The following is an 11,892-nucleotide window of genomic DNA, read 5'->3' as shown; positions in this document are numbered from 1 at the left end:
TACATGCGGCTCAGAGTAACGTTAATGGTCAAAATACATGGCACCGGAACTGTCCCCCTTTTTTATACATACATAAAAACATTGGATATTTTAATGATATATTGACCGCTGAACTGCAAATGTCCCTGGCCTTCACTTTAGAAATCTGGTCAACATATCCTTATTTGCCAGATTCTTTTTCTTTTCCACCTTAAGTGGTGCTGCAGTCGTATAAACCACTGTAGTCGTGTTGTCATTTTGTAGTCGGCGCCATGTTCTTATGCCCGTATTAGGAACTCCGGGTCTAAACTCCATTTCTCCATGGCCAGAATGAATAGGGTTTTCTATCTCACCCTGTGTTAAATAAAAATGTTCAGAACCCGATACGTTTTGTCCTGTGTACATTTTCTCCCGAATACCACTCTACATTACTTTCTTTAGTCAGATTTATTGAACAACAAGATAAAATGCTTCATAAAAGATTTTTCAGCCATGTAAAAACAGTCACACACTCAAACTGTGAGTAAACCCCAGAAGACTGGATCACTTCACGATGGGATCTCCTCTCTCTTTGGGTGCTCTGAAAAATAAAAGCAAGAAATCAAGCTTGTGCCTTCAACCAGTTTTTGTGGAAGAAGCACAGATGAATATTTTTCTTTCTCTGTGTGTGTTCTCTCAAGAGCTGTCCCGTCTCTCAGCTCAATACATCACTGATAAATGGCTCATTTTCGCTAGTTAGCATTTAGCTAATATAAAGTGTTAGCTAGAGCGGGGATTTTACCACTGTAACGTGACAGTAAATCAGGAACCGCTTTAAAAAATGAACATTCTCTTTTAAGACGGTGCTGTGTATCATTTAGACATACATTTTTTTAATATTCAGTCATGAATTAAAATATTTTACTCTCACAGAGAGCAGCAAGCTGTGAGGAGAACTTGAGCAGTCATGATCTCGCGCTCTACTATCCTCTTTATTTATATGATGTAACCACCATGTGAAACAGTACAGACTGTGTTTTGGGATTGAGGCTGACATCTATATATTTTTAAAAATTATGGCTAAAATATGCTGTTAGTGAACAGAAATGTCATCCATTTGACATGCCCTGCTTCATAAAGTGTGCGTTTACATGCATGTAATAATACGATAACTGCAGAAAATCAGATTTTGTCAGTAATCTGATCAATGCGTTTACATGCACTTGGGTAATCAAATAATGGGGAAACGCCAGGTCTACATGAGTCAGACAGTAATCAGATTTCTGCTCTGCAACCGGCAAATAAACTCACAGAAGAAGCCGTGATGTAAACGCAATGTAAAACTCAAACTTCACGCTGCAGTTTTTTCAAAAAATCATCACACCACTTTACGTGAAAATTTGAACATACATCAACAAGAAAATGAAGAATATTTAAATCCTTTGTTTTGTCCAATCTGAGTACCTAAACCTAGATTAATCACAGTCCAAGTCTCTAAACCTGGATTAATATCAGTCCGAGTCTCTAAACTTGGATTAATCACAGTCTATTTATGATGGGTACTTTTGGTTTTGAGACATTATTTTTTTCCCCCTCACTCAAGTATTTTAGACAACATAAAAGTAAAGCAGTAACACAGAAGTTGTTAGGGGGCCCCCAGGTTGCCACAGGGGCATAAGCAGCTGCTTATGTCGCTTATGAGGTAGAACCGATGTGGAATCTAATCACATAGTTCTGTCCTGAGGTTACTTCTTTTCATTTCTGGTCACAGTGTTATTTTATGAATCACTCATATCAGCGCCATCAATCAACAACTCTGGGAGGAACCTTAAAAAGGTATAGGTAGATCTGTATGTGCCTAACTTTTTATGAACTTAAATATATTCATACATAAACGCAACAGTGCTAGCAAACAACTGAATTAAAATAAGTAAGTTTTACAGTTAACTGTTCTGGCTTGTATAATAATCTAAATGTGTTACCTTTCTAACTCTGCCCAAGGATCCTTTGGAAGTGAAATCTGGACGGGGATGTGAGACTAGGCTTCACCTCAGCACTGACTCTGGGGTTTATTTTCAGAACACGACACATTCAAAAATACTTTAGGGCACAAAGTTAATGCGGTTTATGCTTTTTAATTGGTGAAAATGAAAAGAGGACGGAGACTCAGGAGTTTCAGAGTGGTACCACGCGCCGAAATGGGAGGCATCCGAAGCAGAAGACTCGTCTCAGGAAGCTGGAGATACGAGTACGAAGCTTCTTCCACTTCTTCTTTGTTCTGGTTGTGGTGGAATCTGTGGTACCTACAGACAGAGAGAGAATGAGGAGAACATCAGTTCAGAGCACTGGGAGACTTTGGACAAAGACCATCATGAAATCTCAAGAGGAACTGAGTGACTCACCATCAGGGCAGGCAGGAACCTCCAGGTCTTCATTATTCTCCACCTCAGAGTCCTCAGAGGTTTCAGTTACCTAGAAGACACACTGCATTAAGTCAGTAAAACAACATACGAGACTGAGCATTACTTTAAGAGGAAATACAGAATCAGTACAAAATTCAGTCTGTTTACCTGAACAGCAGGGATGGAGCTCGACGAATCAGGCCAAGCTTCCAGAGGAGATTCTGTACCTTTCATTAGATTCCTGATGGGTCTTTTCATGAGGCTGTACCTGTAGGTTTGGAAGACGGTGAGGATCTCAGAGCACTCGTCATCACTCACATCAGTCGCATCAGGAGATCCACCAAGTTCTCGGATCTGTTCCTCGAACTCTGATGGAACTCTGATGGATTGACTGAGGACGGTGCTGCAGACCTCTTGCACCTCAGGCTCCCCCTGTGATCTTTCCTCAAGGGCGTCAGTGTGTGGGGACATTCTTGCTGCTTTACAGCAGGCCAAGGTGTAGTCAACAAATGCGTTCAGGGCGGTTTCAGTGATGTAACAGATGGTCCCCTGGTTGACACAAGTTATTTCCAGTACCCAAATCTTTTTCAAAAGATCTTCATACACTTCACTGACAATATAAGAGATGGCATCGATCTCGTCAGGGAAGAGCTGCCCATCAGGTGCCTCTAAGGTAACTTTTATCCAGGCCAGAATCTCCACTTCCTCCATCAAATGAGCCACCAGATGCTCATAAAGGGCAAACATGGGGACTCGAACACAAAATGCAGACTCCAGCCATCTGACCAGCTCCTCAGCTGTCTTCTTGAAGAATGCGAGGATCTTGAAGTCATTAGGATCCCCACACATAGTTTTCTCCTCATCCTCTGAGGACACCTGTTCATGCTCAGGCTCCGGAGTTTCATTTCCCAAAAGCCGAGCACTGAACAGAGCGTCAAGGGTCTTTTCCGGGGTCTTTGGAGGCAGAAAGCTGGAAGACTGTACAGCCGCATCAGGAGCCTAAACAGAATATAGCCAAAAAAAAGTGTTACCAGATGAATATAAGAGAATTCACCACATGTATTCATATACATATACATTGACAAAATTTTAATTAATCAGCCGTTAAAGCACATAACACCAAAATCATATTTTAAGCATCTTTTTAAGCCCTGCAACCTTTGTGACCACTCAAAATGGAGAATGACCCATATATATACATATATTTATAAAATAATTTTAATAGAAGCATAAAGTACATCCACATACCTGAAGGTGTTCGGAGAGAGGTGGTAGCGTTCCACTCTCCTCAACAACTTTGCGCTCTCTCTGATACAGGGAAATATATGGGTAAAATATATGAGAATATGGACTTATATTTGACATGATGTATATGCAAATTTAACTGGCCATTTTCAAATATGGGACATATATATCAACATATACATACATGTATGTGTAACACAATATATGATAGAAAACATTCATATATGGAAAGCGTATATTACACCTTCTATGCTTCAAGATATATAGTACGGTTTATATAATATAATAAATACAATAAGGTGTTTATGCTACTGCTTTATTTCTTCCACATCCTTCCTAAAGAAGTGAAAGTTAGTATAATAGCTACATTACCAAACTTGAATACATGCACATTGTAAGTTATGCAATAAAATCATTAAAACATGAAATAAATGAAAATATTGTTCCCTGACACACTAAATGAAATTAATATTTAAAAGAAAAAAAAATAATTATGATTGTACTGGGATGTAATTAACCATCGGGAATATATGTATGATCAATATATTATGCATATATGTCCATTATTTGATATTTATATGTATGTACACAAATATATGTACCTCTATTTTGGAAATATGCCTACTTTTGTCTGATATGTGTGTATATATGGCCATATATCAGATTTCTGTATGGGGCGTTTGATTTAGAAATGTCGAAGTATTTTTTCAACACATGACTTATAGGATAAATGTACAAATCCTGGATTCCCCCAAGTTTCGTTTCTGACTTACCGTTCTTGGTTCGGGTTCAGCGTCCATTCTTACGCCCGCACCGCAGATCGACACAAACGTGAGTGAAGAATTTACAGTCAGCGCTCACTTTTTATAGCCGCCGCGATTGTGACGTCACGGCCGCCCGAACGCCCCGCCCACATTCGTCACCATGGTAACAGGTGCAGCGATCAACAAATACGAGCAGTATTAGGTTTTTAATGCAAATGAATGAACACACTTCAGTACTCCTCACACTTCAGCACTCCTCAAACTGCAAATTTTCCCTTTTATATAAAACCACTTCCCCGCTTTTTGAAGACCCCAGCGAGCCACTGATCATCGTCACCGTATGCTTTGTAATGCCTTAATGTTGATTCTATGCGCAAACAAACAAACAAGCAAACACATAAATAAATCCCCCAGCACTAACGTTACATGAAAATGGTGGGTGGGGAAACAGTGGGATGTGAACGTGAATGGGGTGAGGAACACTCACGGCCAGTTGAAGTGTATTTTACCACGTTTTTACATCCTATTTAACACTCTTACAAATATTAAACAGTGAATTAGCACCATTAAATACAGCATGTTTAACACTGAGTTGTTAATCTAAGTTTATGACGTCAGCTAAGTTCCCTCAGCAGACTCCTTCACACCACTGCCTGGCTTTACTGGGCTTCTTTGTTACTGTGGTAGCCTCATTCATCGTACACATTATTTATATCTATTCATTTTTTTTAAAAGTATGATCAGTTAATGGTCATTTTAAGCAGTTACGTTTAAAAACGTTTATTATTCGATGCAGGAAAACACTGCAGGGACAACTTCTTCTATGGAAGTGGTTGTTACTGGAACACTGACGGCACAAACTGATGACACAAGGACGTTTTTTTTTTTTATTTTTGTTCAAAAGTATTGGCCCAAATACGACCAATCAGAATGCAGTTTGGTTGCTAACGTATTGGCCCAAATATGACCAATCAAAATGCAGTTTGGTTGCTAGGCAGATTTTACAGAGTCCAACCAATCACTGTGTCCTATATGACTTCGGGTATTTCCGCAATATCTACTGAAACGCGAAAAGTGCCGAAGTACGATATGGAATAATGTGCTCTTACGTTAATGCTGCCTAAATCATTCTTTAAATCGGATAGTTCCGGTCCTAAAATCTGATTGGCTGAGCCGCGTGGCGCACCGTTAAGGTAACTGCTGTATCTCTTAAGGTGGACTAGAAAAGTTGAATAAGAAGCTGGAAAAGGATAACAACCAACTGGTTCCTTTTCAAAAAATTGAAAAAGAATTTGAAAATGGTTCTTTTTCAAAGAACAGCAATATAATAGCCACTCAAAAGTTGGGTAAATGTTTTGGATGGTTTGGTCTCTGCTGCATCCCTTTATCATCAGCTCTGGCGCTGTCCGGTTAAAATTAAGTGGAGTCCAGACTCGACTCCATCGATACCAGCGGCAGGAATCGAGAGTCTAAGTCGACTTCAGAAAACTCGTGCATCGCTATTGGACACTAGTTTTGCCTTTGAATTTTGTCGCCATCTAGTGGTCATGCGCTGACATTATCAACCCACTCATGTCCAGCATTTAAATTTACTATGAAAAGGAAAAAATGCCAAAGAACTTGTTCTGATAGGTCTAAAGTAATTAAATTTAGTTTAGTAATAGCTTGGATGATCACCTAACAGTACCCATTTGAGTATTTTATCCATGTATTTTTCATACTTTTATTCACAATCAAATATAAGTAAGCATATTGACTTTTATATCACAGTTCAAGAGAAATTGGTAGGAGCAAATATCTGTGCTGACATTCCTATGGAGAAGACATTTTTTTTTTACAGTAATAAGACATCAGTAGTCCCATGTGACCAAAAGCCAAATTTAATGTGATAATTGATAAACTTTTTTAGGCAAATTGTTTGACTTTTCTAAGATGTGTGCATAGCCAATAGGCAAGTGCAGACAACATATCTTTTAAAAGAAAAAAAAACAGGTCTTTTTTTTATTATTAACTCCAAAAATACTTGAAATGTCTTGTCTAGCAAAGTTACTGTTTTGGAGATATTTTTTTGGAAATGAATTGAAACTGAAAATGTAAAAGTTCAGGTATGGACAGTAATTAGTTAAACATTTCTCACCTCTAATTTTCTTGCTAAATAACATGCAAAGATAAATCATTGATATGGAAACACTTAATAAAAGATGCAATTTCTGTTTGCACAGATATCTCCAGACAATTTTTGCCAGCAACATTTGTCCAGAAGAACTTCCATCACTTTATTTTGCTGGTGGTCTCATTGGCTGCTCTGGATTATCTCTTGAATATCTCAAGAGGTCTTCAGTCGGGTTGTGATTTGACTCCTGGCAGAGTTAAGATGTTTCTCATGCCCCCCAAAAATCATAGAGTAACCACTCATGCCCTGGGGACCGAAGGCACGGTCATTCTGTAAAAGATCACTGCTGACAGAGAACGATTTTTATAATGCAAATTATGCAGAAATTACATCATTATTTTAATAGTACCTGGTTCTATGTAAATTACATACCTCATTTATTCATATAATACATCATACCAAGCACATTTTAAGCAACTGCCTATACATATTTGGCCTGTCAGTAGACTAGTGCTGGGTGTGTGTTTATATTTAACGTTCAATGTTCATGTAAAGCTTTATGTAACATTCATTTACATTCACACATTCCAAAAATGAAACCAAGCACTTGTATAGCAAGCGGTTTATTAAAAAAAAGAATGTTTACTACAAGAACTACACATGGAATTATATAAGGTGTATTTGAGAGTAAACTACTATTGCTATTACTGTACAATCTTGTACCCAAAAAAAGAGGAAAAACAAAGAAAAAGAATGTACCTCTGTAATGTACACCATTGTATATACAAAGTACATCTGAACACAGGTTCCTCTGATAACAGATACTCGAGTGGACAACTATAAATATATCTGACAAGACAATTCATTTTACAGTCTTGTTTTGTTTTAAAATGGACAGGAAATACATATTTAACAATAGTTATGATTTAAAAAAAAAAAAAAATCCTCACTCAGTCTGTTCACAAACATACAATGCAAATTCAAGTGCATAATAATGATTGATTTTAAAATTACAGACAGAAGGAAAAATAAACGATTAAGTGTAAACTGAGGCTTCGGCCAACAGCATAGTAAGGACGTCACACTTTAAAACAGAACACCACCAAGCACTTTCCATGAGTTAATGACACATTATGCATGTTAATGCCTTTTTTTAAAAAAAACATAAAATCTCCCCCAACACAACTCAGTTTCCAGTTGCCTTATGAGGTATTAGGAACATCACAAAAACGTCCGATCATAGCTCACGGGAATAAAAAATAACCACCTGTTAAGACGTTCGAGAATTGCAACACAACACATTGTAGATTTCATGAAAAGTAACGTGAAAACTATTTTCCTCAAACAGACGTTTAAAAACGCTTCGGTAAGCTGCTCGTTCTTTCTTGGTCTTTTAGGTTGGATATCAATAAAGGGTTTCCCAGTGTTCACCATTATCCATGCCATTAAGGCTTTTAATGACAGGCCTTGTTTGCTTGGTGAAAATAGTGAGCCAGCTCTTGTTTTTCTTCCCCTGACCTAGACACACCCCAGGTTATTTTCGCTCTAGTCTACCACATCAAAGCACAGACGTGCAATTTTCTCTGACCAGCTCATCCTTGTGTGTTCTGAAATCACAGACAGTTAAGGGCTCTCTGAAAATAGCATACACTCCTAATTCCCTTAGAAGGCATAAGCGGACCGTACAGAATGAGAAGGAGGCTCAGCTTGTAGACGGACGTCGAAGAGACCAGAATGCTTTCGATTGTCAGATACTGGAGTAACTAGAGCTGTCCATTCCATGGCAATTCTCTGGCATGATGAAAGAGAAAAGCAGGTTAGATAGCTGGGAGTGAGCCCACTGTGGAAGACAATGGGGTTCTGCTGCAGAACTTGCAGGTGAAGTAGAACAGTCATGGGTTATTGCCTCTGAAAGTCTCCAATCTGAACATGTTCAGGCCTTCATCAAGAGCCTGGGAACTGCTAGGAACACCTACCTTGTATTTACACTCACTGGCCACTGAAAGCTCCACCGCTATAGGTCCAGTTCATCATACAAAACTGGTCAGTCATTCTCTACTACAGTGGCTCTCAAACTAGATCTCAGGGACCACCAGAAGCTCTATCCCTATTTGTTGCAAGTTAGGTGGGAGCAAAAACGTGGACCGTCTTGAGAAGTACTCCATTCATAATTGGTCATTTTCAGAGCAGAGGACAGCTCTTGACCAGATATTATTTGATGGACCAGTCTTAATGCGGCAGTGACACTGACATGGTAGTGGCACTGCACAAGTCTATCAGGTGTACACCCACAAGGTAGTGGTTTCTAATAAAGTGGCCAGTGAGTGTAATCTCCCAGAATACAGATGCTGAGGTAGGATCTAAGTTGCTACCTGTACAAAAAAAATTTTTTCACTGTGTGAAAAACGATTCTAAATCAGCACCGACTCTGAGAAGGTCCATAATTACAATCTTGAATTCCATCCGATTTCCCTTGAGCTTGCTCACCTGCAGGTCCTTTGGCTGGTCCCATTCATAGAAAACAACAGATATAGTGAGGAAAACGGCTGGCGTTTTGCATGCATCCCTCTTCGTGAAGTCAAATCCTCTGAGGAGACTGAAATTTTCCCTATCTGACTTATAAAGCTTGACTTATTTGCCTGCATTAGGCTGTTAAGACTATACATACATACAAACATACTTACAGATACACAGTTACCATGATACACACTCAAGGCCGAAAAAAGGGCCTACAAGAACTGTAAATAAGAAAGAGGGAGGCATAACCATTTTGTGCTTCAGTCTTAAAACAATGAATCAAATGGTTTGACAAATTCACAAGACATTCCTCACTTTAGCAATTTCTTTTTGTTCCAGTTGTAATTCAGATCTTAAATCTTATTTCACGTATACAAAAAAGACCCTCTTTTTGCTGATTTTTTTTTTTAAACCGACAAGTAATTGTTGGTGAATATAAACAGTTGACAGGCTATTGCGAAGTGCTTGAATTTGCTGTAGGAATGGAAGGGTATGAGGGCCAGCATAGCTTTACTATGTGCATCACGCAAGTTAACCTGTGATTTGCTTACGTTTTCTGCAGGGTTTGCTGTACAGTACAGAGTGGAAGCTGGCAGAATCACACAAAGAGGAAAGATTCTTTGCTGGTAGCACAAGCTACATGAAAAACCAGGAGCTCCCTGTGGTTGTGAAGGTTGATAAATGGTTAGTTGTGAACAAGCAAGACTAATATTTTGTAACTGGTGAGTAGTGACCAAGAAAATATATTGCGTAGCAGTATTAAGTAAGTATACCGACATGTATATTTCGGATCAAGAGAAAGTGGTAGCTATGCTGACATTCCTATAGAGAAGAATGGGGGTTTTTGACAGTACTGAGAGACGGTTAAGAGCACAAGTACTTCCCAGAACAATATGTGAAGAGGGTACAAGTCAGTATCCCTTAAACTGATGACAACGTGGACACAATGTCAGTACTTCATCAAGAAGCTGCATATAAATACACATCAGTTACATTTTCCACTGCAATCCTATGGGGTTTCATAGTGGAATGACCCAGGTTAAAGTTCACTACTTCCCTCGTGGCATACTTAAACAGTCCAGCTCTCTGGAGAGAGAGAGAGTTGTGAGAGAATGTCCTTGAGTAGAGAGAGAAAGAGAGTTGTTATTCACAGCTATTGTTTCTCCAAAGCAATCTGTTCCACTCCCCATTAAAAAAAGAAAACACATCAGTCCCATCAAACCAAGATTACAAAGGGGGTCCCAGCCGGAATTCAATTCTTGGGTTTCAACAGTGCTGAAAAAAAAAAATCACTCCAGGCTTTCGGCGTGTGTATGGAGACCACACACAAAGCATTCACGCAAACACTCGCTCACACCCACACACTCAAACACTCCATTATCAGTGTGAGTCTGTCAGGTTTTATGCTGTTCATAATGAATCAGTCCAGTAAAAACAGCTCAGTAATAAATCCCTCCATTGAGCACTCTAGAATTGTTATTAAACATGGGCTGTTTGATGACCCAATGGAGGATCTTTTTTGGCAAAGCCCATTTGTGGATGCTCAAGCAGGGCAGGATTTGTCGGTGGGAGGCGGAGGGGGTGGAGGGGTTGGAGGAATGGTGGTGGTGGGGGAGCCCATGGCGGGGCTGCCGCCAGCTGAGCCGCTCTTGGGGAAGACCACAGGTTTGGGCCTGGTGGCTGGAGGCCGGCTGTCTCGGAAGGTTGAGGTGGAGGAGGAGAGGCCCGGGGCCCCAGAGGCAGAGGGTAGGGGGCTCTTGGATGCAGGGCTCTTCCCAGGTCGGAAGGTAGAGGGCACGTCGCTGGCCGAGCTGGAGCTTCGCTGCAGGGGGTGCTGGGGCGAGTCGGCCTCACGCAGCAGGCGTGAGTGAAGTGGGCTGGACGGCTCAGAGGCGCCACCGCTCTTCAGCTGTTCCAGAGTGTCCAGCACCACATCGGGAGCATGCTTCACACTGCTTTGCCTCTCCAGCTCTTGCAGCTCACTCAGAGCCGTGCTCATGGTTGCCTCGATGTCCTGAGAGAGAGAGAGAGAGAGAGAGAGAGTGAGTGAGAGAGAGAGAGAGAGAGAGAGAGAGAGAGTTGACTGTACTGAATCCTTACCTAAGTACATAAGGACCTCACAGACAAATGTACACAATTTTCTCTTTAATGCAAATGTAATTAATCAGCCAATACATATTTGGTGCCTAAAGATGGCTGATATTTCATACTGGAGCTACGACTGGAGCTTCGATTATTTTTAAGCTATGTAATAATAGTTAGCAACTTATTAACTTTGTAGCTTCAAGTAATTTGTCAATTCTTTGTAAGCTACTTATTAGCTTTGTAGGTCGATTGCAAAACTACAGAAACAAACATATCTTTGTTGATTGTCTACATAAGGTGAACTGACTACATACAGAGAAACTTGTGAAAACGTTAATTTTCTTTCTACTATCGCTTTTAAAATTCCAACCTTTGTTGTCTTCCCAGTCCTCAAAAGACCTTAGCAAGACTGTAGCTTTTATTTGTGACCTTTAGGCAATATCATATACGTGGTGTGTTTTCAGAGGGACTCCCTATACACTAGCCTTTATAGCCAGTCCTAGAGTCCATTAGCTCCAGCAGCCTGCTGTCTGAAGAGTCTACATAGAGGATCTCATATAAAATATCTGCTCTAGTAAGCAGACATCTCCCCAAGCTCCATCCACCAGGAGGCCACTCCAAATGAATTGCTACTCCGAGCCGGATCAATCCTGCACCTCCAACCGGCCGTGAAATTACTCTTCAAATGTGGCACTTTAGTGGATGGAGCTGGGGTCCATCTCAGCACTTCTCAAGAGGAAGATAGCACAGGGGGAGATGGCAATGAACTATATATGCTAGCAGAGCTGACCACAAGTCTAGTGCAATG

At 40.2% G+C, this 11,892-nt stretch overlaps 1 protein-coding gene across 2 annotated transcripts in view; it reads right to left on the bottom strand.

Moving 5' to 3' along the window:
• Positions 1 to 7,089: 7,089 nt before the first annotated feature.
• Positions 7,090 to 11,892, bottom strand: part of srgap2 (SLIT-ROBO Rho GTPase activating protein 2) — a 137,437-nt gene continuing 132,634 nt past the window's right edge. For both annotated transcript variants that reach the window (XM_036559763.1, XM_036559764.1), the window contains exon 23: positions 7,090 to 11,013. In XM_036559763.1, coding sequence (XP_036415656.1) covers positions 10,543 to 11,013 — 471 coding nt within the window. In that variant the 3' untranslated portion in view covers positions 7,090 to 10,542. The remainder of the gene's footprint in view (positions 11,014 to 11,892) is intronic.

This window comes from Colossoma macropomum, unplaced genomic scaffold (assembly GCF_904425465.1).
Source record: "Colossoma macropomum unplaced genomic scaffold, Colossoma_macropomum, whole genome shotgun sequence".
Classification (NCBI taxonomy): domain Eukaryota; kingdom Metazoa; phylum Chordata; class Actinopteri; order Characiformes; family Serrasalmidae; genus Colossoma; species Colossoma macropomum.
This window is presented reverse-complemented; position numbering and strand designations above follow the sequence as displayed.